Source organism: Meles meles, chromosome 9 (assembly GCF_922984935.1).
Source record: "Meles meles chromosome 9, mMelMel3.1 paternal haplotype, whole genome shotgun sequence".
Lineage (NCBI taxonomy): Eukaryota > Metazoa > Chordata > Mammalia > Carnivora > Mustelidae > Meles > Meles meles.
Genome location: NC_060074.1, coordinates 58,030,153 through 58,049,584, shown reverse-complemented (window position 1 = coordinate 58,049,584; position 19,432 = coordinate 58,030,153). Strand labels below are relative to the sequence as shown.

Below are 19,432 nucleotides of genomic sequence, written 5' to 3'. Positions count from 1 at the left end.
GGATACTTCCTTGCATATAAACAAGTTTGAACCGCCTTTCGGCCAGGGTTTGAAATGTATAATGTAGGCCTTGGAAGCACGCTGTTGCAGGGAACTCAACTTTTACCCAGAATAAGTCCCAAGCGGATTTGGGAACCACAACAGAATTTGAAATGGTCTTCAGCTTCTCTGGTTATCCCCCTCCCCTTTTTGTGTACACCTAATAGGAGAATTTTCTTTAACCAGCCTGCTGATGAGATGCCGCACTCTCCAATTAACTGACTGGTGACTCCACACCATAGGTTTCTTCATGGAATGTATATAGTATTTTCAGTAGAACCAGATGAAAAAAGTACTGTCAGGCCAGGGTCAATTGAATGAACCTCCACTTTAAATAATGTAGGTTCGTTTCCAAGCAGACATAACATTTCATAAATGCAGTCAGAGGATGGTCTTGTCAACGAGGCGCGCTGTGTAGCTGGCCTAAGCAGAATCATCCAGGATGGTTTCCGTCAGAGTGCTCAGATTCTTGTAGGACTGGCAATTTGCCTGTGACATTGAAGCCAAGAACAGAAGAGAAACCCACATTAGAAACAACTCCCCAAAAAGATACTTTATGAAATTTAACACACTGAATGGTGAACTCATCTTCACTGGAATAATCTTAAGAAAGTCTCTCAGTAGCTGAGCAGGAGGTGTCACATCTCGTGGGTCACCCATCCTCTTGCCAACATGCTCTTTTCATTCCAGAACAGAGCGGCTGGGTTTCCCCCACTGCCTAACACACCCCACCCTGTCCTGGGGCCCAGTACATAATGTCATAGGTGCTTGTAAAAGCTCTCTGAAAATCCACATCAGTTTCTCATGCAATCTGTTTTCTGAAATTGCTTTTTAAAAATCTTGTGCTTTTGTTCCTGATGTTACCATGTCTTCAAAGAGGCTGTTCTTCTAGCAGGATCTTCCTTAAATATACATAATGGATTGTGTTGGAAAAAAAAACTACCCATGAGGCCATTCTTTGTATCTTTTCCCATCTAATCTCTCATTTTTTTTCCCTGAAAATGTGGATGCATTGTCCTTTATTTGGATTTATCTGGGTCTTTATCTTGGTTTGTTTTTTTTTAAAGATTTTATTTATTTATTTGACAGAGAGAGATAGCAAGAGAGGGAACACAAACAGGAGGAGTGGGAGAGGTAGAAGCAGGCTTCTTCCTGAGCACAGAGCCCAACGTGGGGCTTGATCCCAGGACCCCAGGATCATGACCTGAGCTGAAGGCAGACACTTAACAACTGAGCCACCCAGGCGCCCCTTTTGTCTTGGTTTTGAGCACCAGCTGGTTTGCAGTAAATCAGATTTGCTTGGAAGGCCCCAGTCAGGGTAAAAGAACCAGTGTCTACTCTGTAAGACAATCTAGGTGAATTCCATAGAGGTTTAAAATAACTTAATATTTGCTTGGTAGAAATTCTGTTATGGATAAATAGTAGAGTGGTGGTTTCCCACACAGTGGATGATAGTAACAAGGGATGGGAAGTTATAGTTCATTAGAACAGATGTCCAAATTAGGAGACATGCCCAAGGCAAAAACACTGTCACTCATGGTCACGATTCAGGGTTTCTTCTAAAAAAATGACTCTTCCTATACCTGCCTGAAAGAGAGTACGATCTCTGAGAAGACTAGTTAATCACATTGGCATGTTAGCTGGAACTGTCCTAGAGCTGCTTGCCCTGTGCCTGCTGTTTCGCCTATGCGGGTGACAGGCATAGGTAGACACACACCTTTGCATACACATGCACGCACACACACATACACGTAGACAAAGTCCACATGTGTGTTCAGTATTCAGGAGGCAGTGGAATTACCCATCTTTCTGTACCTCTCCATGACATTCGTGGAGCCTGAATAAGTTCCTGTGTGCTGAGGGCAGACAATTTTTTTTTTTAATATTTTATTTATTTGACAGAGAGAAATCACAACTAGGCAGAGAGGCAGGCAGAGAGAGAGGAGAAAGCAGGCTCCCCGCGGAGCAGAGATCCCAATGCGGGGCTCGATCCCAGGACCCTGGGGATCATGACCTGAGCCGAAGGCAGAGGCTTTAACCCACTGAGCCACCCAGGTGCCCCGGGCAGACAATTTTTAAAAGAAAATGTGTCTCATCAGCAATCTGTGAGTCGTTAGATTCTCAGTATTGCGCTGGTACCATTCTGCCAGAACCCAAAGCTTCGTCTGTTGTGGAGGACCACCAGTGAAGCGCGTAACTGCTATCCCCCTCTGGCCAAAGACCTCTGCTTGTTTGACATCTGTTTTCTGTGTTACTCGGACTTTGCAGACTGGGTATATGCCCAACAAGGCTTGAAAACTACTCTCGTGCCTGTTTTCTAACTCTCTGTCCATAGGTGATATTATTAGGGCATTGTCCAAAGCTAGGAAGCAGAAAAGGTCGTGTTTAGAGGGAAAATTGACTAGCAAAAAAGACTGGAAATCTTTCAAGGGTGTTTATTGGCCATGTTGTTCCTTGAACATTTCTCTTAAAGCACGATTCCTCTGTTTAAAAAAAAAAAAAAAGAAAAGAAATGGCAGCTCTAGGATAAAAGAAACGCTTGAAGACATGTGTAATGCTCCTAGTACCTTTAGGACGATGTGACCACACCTTTGGGACTGCAGTGTGGTCCTGGCTCCCTTACCCAGTGTGTCCCTGGAGCAGAGTCTAAATGTGCATCGTGTTGAGAACGACACTCCAGGGGCTGCACTCCTAGAGCAGTGGCTGCCGCCGAAAGCGCTCGAGCGCTCGCGTGTGGCCAGTGGGGGAGGGCTGTTCTATAGATCTCAAATGCAAACTCATTATCTACCAAGGAGGGTAAGTCTACTTTTTAAAAAGTCACAAGGGAATCACAACTGGAAATGTGCCAGCGCTTCAGCCTCAGACGCTTGGAGTTCCCGTCCAGCCCTGTGCTGGGGCTGCCTTGGGGCAGTTCTCGTCCCCGCCCATCACACCCAGCCTGCAGCAGGTTCCTCAGATCTGTTTGACACCTTTTCACTATAGGGTTCTGCCAGGGAGGAACAATAACGAGCAGAGTAAAATTTTATGAAAGCATGAGGACCTTGGGTGGGAGATGTAAGCATACTATGAAACAGTTTTCTCAAAGGCGTTTGCCAGTAACTTCATCCTAACTACAACTTGAACATTTCTTCATTGTGTGTGAAGCCAAGGCGGCAACCCTAGCCAGCTTGTTAAAATCTCACAAAATCAAATTCCATGAAAAACAGGCCAGGCTCTAAAAATGTTTATAACTCTTATAAACCAGAGGTCCCTCTCCTGAGAATTTATCTTAATAATTCAAAGACAAGAGGAAGAACCATAAATCAAAAATTTGAGGTTTTTTTCTGCTGTCATAGTATAGTAGCAACAGCTAATGTGCATTCGGCTGTTCTAAATACTTTGTATGTTAATTGTAACAACCTCTGAAATAAGTACAATTACTATCCCCATCCCACAGATATGAAACCTCAGACATTGAATAATTCGCCTGGAGTCATGAAATAATAAAGGGCAAAGCCAAATTTCAAACCAGGGAGACTCCTCCAGAGCCAGTGTTCTAATTACCATACAGTCTGACCACCAATTTAGCAGTTGGCACTGGGATTAAAGAGATAAATAAGATATACACACAGATGTTCATACAGCGTTAGTTATAATAACAAAGAAACTATCCATAATCCCATTTCAAACAGAACCTTATGTAACCACTTAAAAAAATAAAAAAGATTCTGTAACCAGCTAGGGAAGTCCACAATGTAAACTGTGGGAGACGAAGACCTATTTTTGTAAATATGAAAAATCAAGACTGAGAAAAGCAGTAAATAAAGAACATTAAAATATTTAAGTTGGAGTGATGGGGAAGGATTATATTTTTGTTTTTTTATTTAACCTGATTTTACTATTGTTAAATCTTTACTGGCAGGTAAAGCTGAGCGGGCGATGGAACCGCTCTATAAGGATCAGGAGAGGAGGAGGGCACAGGCATCCGTGGAGAGAAGCTGTAGCTCTCACTGGTGCAGGATTGGGTTAAAAACAAAGGAAGCTAAAAAGGAAGTGATGTCGTGCACACAAAAAACGGATAGAATGTATTGGATCCCTACATCAAAATTTTTAAAGAGCCCCATATAGTCCCTTGCATGTTGTTAGTTGAGGAATTTTGAAAGTAGGCAGCATTATCAGAAAGAAAGCTAATTACAGTTGCTGAGTGGCTGGTTTTCCACCACTGACGGGAAAGCTTCTTCTATCGAGGGCAGTTCACGTTTTACAGAATGTTGATTAGGATAAATACTGCTTAACTAGAAAAATGGGAGTTTGGAAGTAGCAATTTCTCCAGCTGTTAGAATACAGGAAGGAAAAGGTCCACTTGGTTACAAGCTACAGAGAACTGTAGTCCTCTGAGCCGTTCGATTAGATGGTGAGGAAGGCTTCCACAAGGGCAACTTACGAGCTACGGTGGGTAGTCAAAGCAGGCTAGAAATTCTAGTGTGGGTATCAAGGGAAGACATTTGAGCCTAAATAATTATAGAGTTTGCGCTTCAGAAGGTGGGAAGCCAACTTGATGGCAGAGATGTGAAGTGACTCAGCATGGGCATCACCCATATGAGCTCACAGTCCCTTACAAGGGATTGTTAGGACCACAAAGTCAGGCCTTGGTAAAAGATCACCCCTCACGAAGCCCTATTGAGGGCGTGTTGGAGAATCCTGCAACTAATTACTTTAGTTGGCTCTCAAGAGGGGCCAACAAGTACCAGATCAGTGTTTGCATTTGTGGCACTGTCTGCTGAAGGTTATACTAAGCGCTTAAGCTTTCAGAACTACACGTTCCTGTTGGTTCTGGTGAACGAGAAGGGAACTTTTCTGTCTTGGGTAATAAAGAAGAGAATTTGACCTGAAAGATCTCACAAGACATTCGAGGCCTACCCTTTACAAGCCCAAAAGATGGTGATTAATTAAGGGGGATTTCAACTGAGAATACTCTGCATATTTGACAAAATCAGTTGATTATGAGTAGTTTGATAAAATTTTTATATCCCTTTAATCCAGGAATATATCTTGAGTCACAGATCATTTGTTAGGACTCTTAGCAATTACTGGTTTTGCACAATAAGGTGAAGAATTGCTAATCTAGAAAACTGACCATATGGAAGATAAGGGTTGACTGTTGTATGTTAATTTTTTGAAGTTAATATGCCCAGATTTACCTATTGATCATAGTCGTATTACTAATATTCACAGCGCTTCCTTTTCTGCACGTCAGTCCTCCTTGGTATGTTCCTTCTAAAAAGAACAGCCAAGGAGGCCTCCTAAAGAATCTGATGTGTAGAACAAAACGGCATCCCATGCATCTCCGTCTAAAACTGGAACCTGTGTGGTAGGCTTCAAAACATAAACTCTAGAGACGTTTGGTCTGCTTTGAAGTAAGCCACAGAATACGCTAATCAAATAAGCAACTCTTATTTTCTAACCGTCTCCCACATACTTAAAAATAGGTGAGCCATGACACAGATCTGGGTGTATTTGCTTGTTTTCAGTTCAGAAAAAAAAATTTTTTTTTAGGTTTCTGTTTTATTCATTTGAGAGAGGGGGAGAGCAAGAGAGAGCATGAGCAAGAGGCGGGGAGAGGGAGAAGCAGGGTCTCGCTGAGCAGGGAGCCCAATGCGGGCCTTGATCTGAGCACCCTGGGATCACAGCCTAAGCTGAAGGCTGATGTTTAACTGACTGAGCCACCCAGGCGCCCTTCAATTCAGTAATCTGACTGAAATCGTCTAACCCTTGCCCAACTTAATGGTAATATAAGTATGTTAAAGAAATCTTGACATAGTTGTTTTCCTAGAGCACAGTGGTACAATTTGTGTAGTAGATCAGATATCAAGAATTTATAAGGATAAAATGTTTCTCATAATGCCATTCAGGTACATGAAGAACCAGGTAAACTGTAAAAGAAACACAGCTGTCTCAGTATCAAAAGGATTTTGGTTCTGGAAGGCATTTTTATTAACAACAGGCATGTCTCAAAACAGTGCTCTATCCCATAAATGGCTAAATGTGGTTTCATAAGATTTTGTACACTCTCCTTCTCATTAGATTGCAAAAGCTCCTATGAAATAAGACCTTATTTTATCTGCAACTATAACCCTAGTTCTTAACACTATACCTTGCACATAGTAGGCACTCAATAAAAGTTTCAGCTGCTAAGTAGACCAAAGAGAATTTTAACAGAGGGAAGAAGCTATTTGAATTTTATTTTGCCTCACATGGAATACTGGGGCACTCCCATTTCCCTAAAACAAGGAGCCAACAACTATGTAAAAAATCTCTCATTTCAGGACGCCTGGGTGGCTCAGTCCGTTAAGTGTCTGCCTTGGCTCAGGTCATGATCCCAGAGTCCTGGGATCGAGTCTATGTTGGGCTCCTTTCTCAGCAGGGAGCCTGCTTCTCCCTCTGCTTGTGCACACACTCTGTCTCTCTCTCTCTGACAAATAAATAAAACAAAATCTTTAAAAACAAAAACAAAAACCTCTAATTTCAATTGGTTATAATCCTTTTTTTTATTATCTAAGATTTATTTTAGAAAGAGAAAAATGTACCAGTGGGAGGGGCAGAGGGAGAGAAAATCACAAGCAGCCTCCCTGCTGAGCATGGATCCTGATGTGGGGCTCAGTCCCATGACCCTGAGATGATGACCTGAGCTGAAACCAGGAGTCAGACACCCAACCTACTGCATCACCCAGGTGCCCCTGGCAGTAATTCTTTAAAAAGAGAAACTTGCTTTCCTAAGATACAGGATACCTGCAATATCCTACTGTTTTAACTCGGTACCTTTTTGCTCTTAGAGGGAGGAAACTATCTTAACAATAGCACAAAATTTTGTAAATATAATTCGTTTTTGATTGATGCACCTACATCCAGAAAGCTGTGTTCTCCTGGCCCTCATTTCCACCTGTTCCCAGACAGCCCCGTCGTAGAACTAAAAGCATCTATTACCGATGAGAAAGCCCTCTTGCTTCGTTGCACCCACCTCCTTTACCTTGGACATTGTTGGTGGATGCAGGGATTTCCGAAAGTTGGTACCTTTTTACTCGGAAAAAGGTCTTACTCTGAATTACTCTGAAAAGACAGAGTAATTCATCCTCAGGCTAGGACTCGGCCCCAGTATATCTTCCTTCCCACCCATTTGCCTTAAATGGAAGTTCCCTGTTCTGGGAAGGCCAGGGGGCTGGGGGTGGTGGGAGTTAGAAGGTAAACAGAGGTAGGGACCAAGGCTCCCTGGTATTCTCACCAGCCGCCTGACATTTTTGCTCTCACCTCCTGGCTCCAGGAGTACAGCTGCCTTTCGGAAGTGAGCTCACATTCCAGCCCGTCCCTCTGGCCGGGTTCACACCAGGGAGAGGAGGAAGGCGTGCCAAGCAACAGCCTAGACAGCTCACGGAGAAGGAATTACATTTGGGTTTTTTGTTGTGTTTTGTTTTTTGGCAGAGAAGTGTTGAGAGGCACTATTGCTTCCACCCTGTCATTAGTGGGTGGGTAACAGTGATATAAAATAAGAGATGAATTAGGATAATAAGAGGCAAAGGAGAAAGGAGTAAATTTTCCACAAGTGATATTTTTCTCTTCCTGGTTATTTAACTTTGAAACAGAGCTTGAAAGTAGTAATCACAGTTCCAGCAGAAGACAAAGGACAGAATGTGAGAACCAGACAGGAAGGTGTGATTGCCTTTATTACATTAATCGGAAACCTACAGAAATATGCTCCACCTTCAGGAATATACTGCTATTTCCATTATGGAAAAGCAAAGAAAATGAGAAGTCCGGGGTGAACTACCATACCATCCCTTCTCCCCACTCCCCACCTTATTTTCTTCTTAACTAATGAGAGTGTATCCCTATGTGAGAGTCTCTGCATCTTTTGCTTTTCCGTGTGAGTTTCCTGAGTTGTTCTTCAGATCATTTTATAACGTGGATATATAGTAAAGCAGACCCAAGAGGAATAATTAAAGGCACAGAAAAAAACTTTAAATAGCACGGGCAGGTGTTTTGCCTTTCCTTTTTTGTGTGTGTGTTTGTGTGTGTGTTTTGCCTTTCTTACAACAGCTGTCTTCAAGGCTGTACCCCACAGATAAGGAAATAAGACCTGTTGGTATTCATTCATTCAGCCTAGATCAACGAGCACCTACAACATGCACTGGGGACACAAGTGATGGACGAAGCAAATGTACCTGCCCCCATGGAGCTTACACACCAGAGGGGAGACAGACACCAAACAGATTACCACACTCCAAGTCGTTCTCATGACTATGAATAAAAATACAAATAAAAATTTAAAAAAATATTTTTGAAATAATGAGCAGTGTAAAGGGGAAATTGTTTTCTCCTGGGGTAAGTGAAGACCTCTTTGAAGAAGGGTGATGGGAGGCTAAGGGAGCTTTTTAAAGTTGGAGGAGGGAAGGGTAACAAAATCTTATTTACATTTAGAGATGAATCAGCAGAACTGAAAACAAGTGTGTCTGCACATAAAGAAGTACAAAGGCGAGGGTCTGGGTGGTTCAGTTGGTTGGGCGTCTGCCTCCCGCTGGGGTTGTGACCCCAGGGTCCAGGGCTCCAGTTGCCTGTTCAGCAGGAAGTCTGCTTCCTCCTCTGCCTCACCCTGCTGCTCGTACTCATGTGCGCTCTCTCAAATACATAAATAAATAAAATCTTTTAAAAAAAGGAAGTACAAAAATGAATCGAGGGATTCTTTTGATTCCTCCAAATAGCTCTTCAAATGTGTTCATTACACTCCTGTTTGAAAATAGTAACTAATATATTTTCTGTACTGTCTTCTTCACCAGTAGATAAGAAAGAGAAAACTTTTGCTTTGACGAATTTATCCATTCCCTTATAGCAGGGACACTGCTCCTGTTGAAAAAGAGTCCATTACATTTTGTCCTACATATACATATAATTCTGGTTTTTTATTATTTGTTCCCATTTATTCAGCTCCTACAGAACCTTTATTGTGTAAGTTTGCGGACGGAGGACAGAAAAAGAGGCAGAACCCAAACAAATACATCCCTAATGGAAGACCGTGGCATCGAGAAGGAGAGGTGAGACTTGTAAGTCCCTTCTTGAGATTTCCGTGCGGGTGTATGACGATGAAAGCCTATGTGAATAGTTACCCCAGCCGCGTCCTGGCTGCCAGACTTCTGAAATAGGACTTTAGAGTCCAGATATTGTCACTTTAAAACTCCCCAACAGATACGGTGCTAAGAGAGAGATGACCTTCCAGATGGGCAGATAGGTGGTGGGTAGAGTGAGGTTTACCAGTTAGCTGCATGTAAAGTGAAAGAGCATTTTGAATTGCTATGAAAAATGCACAGCTGTTTCGTATTTTCCTAATGTCATGGTTTCTTAAAGGTTTACATTTATAATTACTCGGAAATTATCCTAAAATGTTATTAAAACAACATATTTGCTGTTGAGGTTTTTTGTCTAATTCTTTTGAATAAGGTTCTTAAAAAAAATCAATTGCTTAAAAATATTGGGTGGCCATTTCTCTGTATTTATTTTCAATGAATTTTTTTTAAAGTAAAATTCTTACTGGTTCAAGAATGTCTAGGGAAGTGCCATCCAATGGAAATGTTCTAGAGTCTGTGCTGTCCGGTGATAACCACGAGCCATGTGTGGTTCTTTGACCACTTGGGATACAGCCAGTGAGCTGGGGGGGACTCCATTTTTCCTTTAATTTTAAATAGCTGCACACAGCTAATGGCTACTGAATGGGACAGCGCAGACGAAGAGCTTAATTCTTATATTTAGGGTATGTTTGTCTAAAGGAAATGTCAGATTTCATCAAATGCTACTAAACTCTCTCTATTTTGTGTTGCCATGACTCTAAGAAATGGAATTTTTAAACCGTGCCCTTGTGGGTAAGTGATTCTGTTTCTTTCGCTTTCCCATAGGCTGGAATGACACTTACTTATGACCCAACCACAGCTGCTATACAGAACGGGTATGTCATTAAGATAAATGCATGGTGGCTTGAGGGAAAATGTGAAGGTGGAAAATATCAGACATTTGTCCCGGGAATTATTCTTTTTGAAGGATGACTTAATGAAGGCTTTTGTATTTGTTCTAGATTTTATCCTTCACCATACAGTATTGCTACAAACCGAATGATCACTCAAACTTCTCTTACACCCTACATTGCATCTCCTGTATCTGCCTACCAGGTTTGTACCTTTAGGATTCAAGAGTATGACAACTTGTCGGCTGTGAATCGCCGCTGCGTTTTTATGTGTCTCCACATTCTGAACATTTAGAAGGAAACCTAAGTCAAACGTTATGCATCTTCGATGCCTACTTTACAAGAAGCCGCTTTTTATTTGACAGAATGATTTGCTTTTATATATAAGACAGTATAAAACAAGGGAAAATGGTTATCGGTTGTCAGTCCTTGAAGTCATAGCATTCTAGAACTGGGGTGAACCCAGAATGCTTCCTCCACAGCGGGCTCTGCTGTTGGACATCACATGTCCCAGAAGCTGAAACTTAAAAAGAAGTGACGTTAGGTAAAATACAGAAGAGTGTGCACTGTTGCCTTCGTTTATTCATCAGCAGGAACTAAGAAAAGAGCAAACGAAGATGCTAATAAAGACATGTCTCTCTCAGGTAACATTAAATATGCAGTGCAGTGAGATTTGAGGCAAAAAGTGTGTGTGGTGGGGGGTAACTCCCTATTTAAACAAGTTATTTTGAGGAGGCTTTTTATGTTCAAATAAATTTCCAACTTAGAACCAGGATCTCCTTAAGCACCTTGTTATAAGATGGATTTGGTTTTAGTATAGATTTAGCTCCTATTCTCCATGAACCCAGTGGTGCACAATTTGCGCGCATACAACGAACACAGTGGTATGCAATGTGTGCACAGACGCATCTCTCCTCCTGTGTCTGAGTACCTCTAACAGGGCTGCTGCCTTGGCCCACACAGACGCACGACAACAGTTCAGTCACAGACATGTGGGAATAGAGTTCTCTTTGGTTGACTGTTGAGATCCTGTGTGACGAAAATAAACTCTTGTATGTTCTTGTTTTTAAAACATTTGAATTAGATGTTGTAGCCCTGATTTCTGGGGTTAGGGGACTACAATATCTAATAACTGTGTTATGTGACTTCTGTAAGCCTCAGTTTCCTCATCTTTAAAATGGGGATAATAATAGTATCTTTCTTAAAGGCTTGTTATAAAAACTGAGACTGTTTATGTAAAGAGCTCAGTACAGCCCCCAGCTTAGCAGTAGCGGTCAGTAAATGTTAGCTGTGATCGTGGTCAGCATCAGTATCTATGCAGGACTAGCGGGCTGGTGAGAGGATACTCATTATCCTTTTTAAAATGAAGAATTGGTCAACACAAGCAATACCATAGAGGTGGTTCTGTCTGAAAACTTAGAAGTAGCTTCGAATACAATGTCATAACGTAGCTCCGTGGTTAAACGCGCAAAAACTGAAGCTGTACAGGAGCCTTCCCAGCTCCCTCGCTTTTGGGATCTTTTCTCTGTCTCCCCCCCCGAGTTGTCCCTCATTGTCTTTTCTTCTGTCTCTCTGGGCGTTACTAAGTGTTACTTGGGCTGGCGCTTCCGTCGGCCGGCCACAGTATTCACTCATTTAATGCCTCTCTCATTGTTTTGGACTTAAAATTTCTCTTCCCGGACTGTGTAAGACTCCATGAGCTCTGTGCTGGTGCGCTTTCCCTAACTAACAATTCCCCAGGGAAAGGTAGTCTTGTTTAACTCTCTGACCTTGGAAACCTCTGCCATTTATGTAGATCACTGGAAAGAGGGACACGTAGACGTGAGCTTATTCTCAGCGGACAGTTGTGCAGACTAATTCAGATGTGTGCCACTGTGGCTCTTAGAGCTGTCAGTGCCTCTCCCCACCACCTATGTGTCCTCTCTTTACTGTCAGTGAGCATTTGAGCCATAGAATTGTTTCATAGCATAAGAAAAATTCGGAGGTCAGTGTTCATAGTAGAGTTGATACACCTAACTGGGAACAACATTTCATTTCAAAGTCCTCATTTCTTCTCCTGGCATTCTGTGTGTCCCTGATAAGATCCATGTGGAATTTCATTCCATTTGCCCGACCCTCGCGGTGACTGAGGTTCTTAACCCCCTAAGTCCAGGGCCACAGCAGGGTCAAGAGCTGAGCTTTAAGTAGTCTGAGATTGTCTTACATCATTTGCAAAACTCGTGTATATGCAGTTAGCTGTTGGCGGCGGGGGCGGGGGGCTAGCAGCAAATTCTATTTCTTTCATCAGGTTTTCAAAGGGATCCATGACCCAAAGTTGGGTAGAGAACCAGTGGTAAAGAACTCAAAGAACAGAGATTATTATTCCCATTTTACACTTAGGGAAAATTGAGGAATAGAAATTGAGAGCAGCTGATTTGCTGCATAAGAAAGAAAATTGGATTCGGTGTTCTAGCTCCCTAACCCCAAAATGCTATAAGCTATTAGATTATTAAGACCACTGAAAGCATACAAAAATGAGAGCATCTGGCCCCAGTTGGGGTCTCCCAGGAGCTGCTCTCCTCCCTATGATTTATTCAGTGAAGGCCTCGCACTCGCGTTGGAGTGGGCCTTTCTCCACTAAAGCACCATATGCTTATACAATGGGATCTGAGAAATTGGCATCTGCGAGAAACCACCAGTGCCCCAACGGGGAAAGGCTGCAGTCCAGATAACTGAAATGTTAACAAGGCAGAAGCACTTAACTTTGGTCTGCCTTAGGTGGCAAAGGAAACCAGAGAAAACAAGTATCGGGGCTCTGCTATCAAGGTAAATCACAATACATTCTTCCCCCATGACTTTTCCCCATATCCTTTCTATAGAACCTCTGAAGTTAACCATAGGGGATAAGCTACAGGAGGGTTTTGTGGTTAAAGAGTTAGAGATGGATTCTAATTTTTTAAAAATTATGTAGTCTTGGGAGAGCTCTGGGCATCAAGAAATGGACTGATACTTTTTCTCTTGAGTGGCGGGCTGCACAGGCTTGCTTTCCTGCCATGGAACCTGACTCTCACGTCTTACTCCTTGATGTGGAGGGTCTTCTGTGCAGGTGCTGTTTTGACTGTACATGTCAGTACCTAATTTTCGAAAGTTTTTCATTTTCTAAATCTGATGTTCAGATTTGTATTTTCCAGACTCTAGAAATTGTTGACCACCAGACAAGTTTTCTGAAACCTAATATCCTGGTATCAAAGAGGGATTGAATTTTGCTATTCTTTCTAAATAAGCACATACTTTAAGGATTAGTTTGTAATGAGATGTGCTGGAATTAATTCTCATTCATCTGTATACCTAAAGTACCTAGTTCATACCTTGATTATCATACTCCACTATTTGCATTGTTAGCCTGTTTATCTCCATTCTTAGTAAATTTCTTGAGGGTGGGGCCCATGTCTTATTTGCCTTTTTCTCTTTGATGCCTGGTACTCAGTACATACTTCTTGAATGGGCAAGTGGAACTTGGTTTTAAATAATCGCTTCATCCTTATTCAGAGTGACCAGCTTGCCAAGAACTCTAACTGCCTTAATCTTTTTAATCATTGATAGTATTGCTTCCTTATTTTCCTTCTGTAGATTTTAACATGATTAAAAGAGCTTTAGAGAAAGGTAGCATGTTCCAGTGGAAATCAATGTTTCTTTCAAAATCCTTCCTTTTCCAGGTGCAAAGTCCTTCTTGGATGCAACCTCAACCCTATATCCTACAGCACCCCGTAAGTTTTTCAACTTAATGGCTTTGTGGTTTGCAACTAAAATGTGTATACATTTGGAAGCCAGTTTTCTGGATTAAAACCTTTTGCCAAAGATGGTGTAGGCTTTGGGAAATTTTAAGCATGGAATATAAGAATGTATAAGTTTGTTATAAAACTTCCTCCCTCCCTTGTTGTAAAACATATTGGTAGTTGACATTAAATCAAATTTGCAGTTGTAAGAACTGAAAATTTCTCATATTTGAAGCAGGGTGCCGTTTTCTTCTTCATACCGATTTTGTAGAAGGCCATTCAATTGAGTTTTTGAAGTTTTAAAGTTTTTAAATTGCTGTATTTTTAACAATAGTTGGTATGAAACAGCTGACATATTTTAATTGTATTCAGTTTAATGCAAATATGAAGTGTTCAAAAGGAAGCTAGAGATTTTTATCAGTTTATTTAACCTCTGTGGAAATTATAAATACTAAATCAGTAACACTTTCTTTGGTAACTGTGATTTCTTTAGTGACTTGAGCATTTGTTGTACTTACATGTACGTATTATATTTTTTAATTGAGTTACACTTCACATTAATAGATAGTGTATTTAATGTGTTTTTCAGAGATACATAAAATCTAGTTTGTTAAATTAAAGTATGCATTTTAAAAGGCGAAAAATAAAGGCAGAGAACAAAGTCACCAAAAAAACCTAGCAGTGCCCAACACAATGACCTACATGATTGGCATGAGAAGGCCACAGATTTGGCCCTAAGCGTTCTAATAACTAAGGCAAAATGTGAATTCTAGTAAGCAAAATAGTTCCCAGTGCTTTTAAGAGGAAAACAGGTCAGTTGCTTAGGGGGGAAGCACACCACTGTTGGCCTGAAGTTGAGACAGGAGTTTTTCTCAGGACACCTCCAAGGAGGATACCATGCAATGTAAGACCATATGTCTGAAACTACTGCAGGGACAAGTTCTGAACAGGAAGTTACTGAGATGACTTTGAAGCGGCAGATAAAACACATCTAGTTGATAACACAGAGGACGAGCTCTCGGATGACGGATGTGTGTGTCTCTAAACACGTGCACATTATCTGTCTCTATACGCACAGTCTTGGACAGTAGCTCCTACAGATGAATGAAAAAAAGAAGCAGGAAATTCCTTCAGCATATTCTGGACTTCTGAATCATTTCCATTTAACCACACACTTTCTGATGATGCACACTAAAAATTTAAAAGGAACAAATTTTCTATGAACAGCATGAACAACAGTTTCTGACACATAACTCTGTCTTTTTTGGCAACTTCTAGAGACAATGCCTGTGTGTATCCCCGTTTCACATGTTTGAGGAGACTGGTAGCATGTGCAGAAGGTTCCTAGCTGAGGACTCGGTCCCCTTCCCCACCCAGTTTAGACTGCCTCCCCCCAGAATTAAAGTGCCTGCCCTCTAGTCTCAGACCTCAGCTGTGTTCTGATTAGCAATAAGACAGTGTGTGGAAGAGATCGATCAGTTGCAGTAATATCAAAAACGTAACATTAATATTGATAGGATGTATCAGAATAATTGCACTCTTAGGTAATGGGGTGATTGCAAAAGTGAGAGGAATAATACAATCCGTAAGAATATTATATGGGATAAATTAGAGGAAATGCAAAAATCCAGAAATAGAATTAATTTAATTTCGGTTGAGACAGTCAATGTACCATTATGCAGTCATTAAAAATGATGATAATGATGGCTCTGCGCCAAGTGAGGTAAATATTTATAACAGAATGTTAAGTTCAGAGCAAAAAACCCAGGATATCAAATTGTTTATGTACCGTGGTTGCGATTCTGCAGACATGCCAAGGCTAGAGTCTGGGAGATCGTACCCTGACAGTGCCAGTAGCAGCCATGTATCAGGGAGAGGCTAGGCTAGGTTGTGGGTGATATTTTGTTGTTTTTTTGTCTCCCCCCGACCCCATTTTGTTCGATTATATTTAATCTTATTTTTAATGACCAGAGGTTTTTTCAGATGAAATCAAAGAATCTGAAGTTGGATTATTAATCATATCTGAATCTCCTTCCCTCCCTTGGCCCCAAATGATACCTGGAGGTTCTGAGAAACAGTGACTGGAGAATGGGATCTTGATCCTAACAGCCTGATCTTGACTCAAATGACTGTCTGTACAGAACATGTTTAAATCAGACATGATATTTATAAATATTCAATATGGCCTGTTGTTTTGTGCTGCATAAAACATCAACCGTCCTTTATTTTTTTTTAAATCAAGAAAGCATTTGGTAACCCCAGCCAGCCTCCTGCAGCTCCTCCTGCTGGACTAGCTTGCTTTACATGTGAGTGAAAGGAAAGGCAGGATGTTTAATGCAGTCATTGCCCTGAAATGAATGCTCTTAAAAAGGTTTTAGGAAGCATTATCTAGAAGGTTTTTGGGAAATTGATTATGATATCACAATCAAGTTCGAGAGGAGGTTATCTTGGTTTCACATTTCTCAACTAAGGCATTTTCCTTTGCAGAAGGAATGACAGACTCTGAACTCCCTCCTTGAGTTTATCTTACACTGTGCTTGTCTCCCACCTCCCCAGGGGGCCGTGTTAACTCCCTCGATGGAGCACACCATGTCACTACAGCCTGCGTCCATGATCAGCCCTCTGGCCCAGCAGATGAGTCATCTGTCACTAGGCAGCACCGGAACAGTAGGTGGCCAATTAATACCTTGTGTCTGAGCAAATAGAGGAGGGTGAATTAATGCAGTCTGCGTCTTCCCCATCAATTACAGGCTCCATGATGTCAAAACATTATGTCCGAGCCCCTCTCACCCCCCACATCGCCTTCCACGGGATTCACTGATGAACTAAATGTCTGTCCTTCGGGTATCTCTCTGCCAGAATCTAGCAACCACACGACCACATCTCGCCCCAGTAACTAGTGCCGTTCATTCACACTGCAGACCTGGTGTCAGGAAGCAAGAGACGAAAGTGATACATGGTGGTAAAGGCAGGGAATTTTTCCTCACTTCACTTCTTCTACGGAACTGGGCAGGGGCACTGTCTCACAGTCTTAGGATTGACTTCCTTCTCTAGCGTTCAGGAGACTCGGTTGGGAATTGAGGTTGAGCCTACACCAGAGGAACTTCCAGCGTTGATATATATCAGCGTAACATTTAGATGGTAAGATGGCTGAAGGCTTGTAATTCAGACCGTATCCTTTGTGCTGAAAAGAACTAAGGGAAGTATGTTTTCCTCTCTTACATTCAAAATCCTAGCAGCAGCTTCTTGTGATGGCTCAGGCAGGTCCTTGAGATCAGCAAGGAGGCTTTGCTGCCGTTGGGAAAGGATAGCCGTCCGCATCAGGAAAGCAAGGGTTCATTTCCTATTCTGCGGTCACCTGATAAAGATCCAACAAGTCCTTTACTCCTTAGGTCTCCACCTGTGAAAATAATCCTAAGTACTAGTTCAGGGGGCTGCTGGAAAATAATGAGGTGCTTTGAAAAAAGATCTTCTAAAGTAGCACATTAGTGATATTGAGTATTGAGAATGAGAAGTCCTAATGATCTTCACGCATGTGTTTGTTTGCTGGGAAATCCAAAGAAAGGTGGGAGTTTTAGTTTGACAGATTCAAAAAGTAGAAAACAGTCACTTCGCTTTCCACATGATATACTTGTAATTAAACTTTGAAGTAGCTTGTTTACATTTCTTGAGAGCTCCAAAAACTTGACATGCCCGTCTCAAAATTCTCCAAGCACTCAGAATGTTTGCATGGCTTATCATTTCCATGCTGACCATGTTCTTCTTTTCAGTACATGCCTGCGACATCAGCTATGCAAGGGGCTTACTTGCCGCAGTACACACACGTGCAGACGACAGCCGTTCCCGTTGAGGTTGGTACAGATCCACGCGATGGCCGTTCCGGCAATGAGTAGTTTCAGAAGTGGATAGATTAGATAGAACACAAAGAAAAATCAATCAGAAGTCAAATATTTGCATCAAGAATTGAGTTTAGAGGGCATCTAGAGCTCGGGTTATTTTCAACCATGGAATGTCATTCTCTGCATACAGATTAGTGTAGCGGTGTCCTGGCCATACCCCCCAGACTCCCAGAACTATTTTCCAAGCTTGTAGCATGTTTCACACCTTTCGGGAATCTATCTTGTCTCCTGCAAAGGGATACTTACGCACAAATTAAGATAAAACTGGAGTTTGCAATCCTAGTACCAAAGATTATGTTAATAATAATAACTACAAGAAGAAATTAATTGTAATTAAAATAGTTGAAAAAATACTGATGTTTCAGAATTGTTAACAGGGATAAGGACCAAACCATACCTTTTTTTTTATAGAGGCTGCTAGGATAGCTAATGGAAGAAGACTGACACTTGAATGAAGATTGGACAGAAAGCAGAGAAAGACAAATATCATATGATTTCACTCATATGTGGAATTTAAGAAACAAAACAGATGAACATAGGGGAAGGGAAGGAAAAATAAGATAAAAACAAAGAGGTAGACAAGGCATAAGAGACTTTAACTATGGGAAACAAACTGAGGGTTGTTGGAAGGAGGTGGGTGGGGGTGTAGGATAATTGGGTGATGGACATGAAGGCGGGCACTGGATATAATGAGCACAGGGTGTTCTATGCAACTGATGAATCAGTAAATTCTACCCCTAAAACTAATAGTACAATATATGTTAACTAAATTGAATTCAAATTAAAATAATTTTTTGAAAAAGGATTGGGCAAAAAGCATAGCATTTGTCTGCAAAGTACCCTTAAAATTCCAAGGAAATTCATCATCGCAATCAATCCTATTCACTAGACAGATCCTGTAGCTTCCAATTGCAGAAACAGCCATAGGACTGTGGTTGGTTTATTTTGGAGCATTCTTGTTATGTTTTGTGTTGTGCTAATTGATTTAAATTTGTGTACTTATTGACAACCACCAATACCAGAACCCACCATCCCTTATCTGCAGTTCTGAAACACACAGCAAAATCTGAAAATAAAAATTCTCTTTATAACTGTTTTAGCAAAAACCTGACCTGTGGCAAAACCCAGTGGGAACTAATACAAGACAAAATCTTAGCCCACTTTCTGTGCATGTTTATATCTTCCTGTGTAGACCTCCCTGCGTGTTTGGTGATGAGTTGTAGCTCTAGGCCCCACAGGGTATGTTCTGTGATGAAGGGCATATGCCTACCATTTTTCAGATTCTAAAATCTGTATTGAATTCCAAGTTATATCTGGCTCCAAGAGATCAGATATTTGTTTGATAAATTATAGTTTGACCTGAAGAGACAACTCATAAAAGTTAGGGTGGGAGGTTCTTTGGGTCTGTATGACATCTTAACTCCTCAGGGAAATCATTGACCTTGAAAACCCCACATAATATTAAGAAAATCACTTTTAAGGAGCACTTGTGTTTTCAGATGTGAAACTTAGACGAAAGAAGCAGAGTTTGGATGTCACTGCTCATGTTTTATCTGCCCTGCTTTGTTGTAGGAAGCAAGTGGACAGCAGCAGGTGGCTGTCGAGACGTCTAATGACCATTCACCGTATTCCTTTCAACCTAATAAGTAACTGTGAGGTATGAGGGAAACATCTTTGTAACCATAGGGCTCAGTTCAAGGAAAGTCTATGATTCTGTTATCATAATGGTCTTTAGAATAACTCAGGTTTGGTCACAC

General features: G+C 41.4%; 1 protein-coding gene across 10 annotated transcripts in view; it reads left to right on the top strand.

The window, feature by feature from the left end:
* Positions 1-19,432, top strand: part of RBMS1 (RNA binding motif single stranded interacting protein 1) — a 214,062-nt gene that overhangs the window by 191,575 nt on the left and 3,055 nt on the right. For 5 of the 10 annotated variants that reach the window (XM_046018664.1, XM_046018669.1, XM_046018668.1 and 2 more), the window contains 8 exons: positions 8,995-9,110; positions 9,957-10,006; positions 10,133-10,226; positions 12,779-12,826; positions 13,717-13,767; positions 16,333-16,443; positions 17,547-17,627; positions 19,248-19,332. In XM_046018664.1, the coding sequence (XP_045874620.1) occupies positions 8,995-9,110; positions 9,957-10,006; positions 10,133-10,226; positions 12,779-12,826; positions 13,717-13,767; positions 16,333-16,443; positions 17,547-17,627; positions 19,248-19,325 (629 nt within the window). In that variant the 3' untranslated portion in view covers positions 19,326-19,332. The remainder of the gene's footprint in view (positions 1-8,994; positions 9,111-9,956; positions 10,007-10,132; positions 10,227-12,778; positions 12,827-13,716; positions 13,768-16,332; positions 16,444-17,546; positions 17,628-19,247; positions 19,333-19,432) is intronic. The other 5 variants (XM_046018666.1, XM_046018672.1, XM_046018667.1 and 2 more) reach the window with 3 other exon arrangements.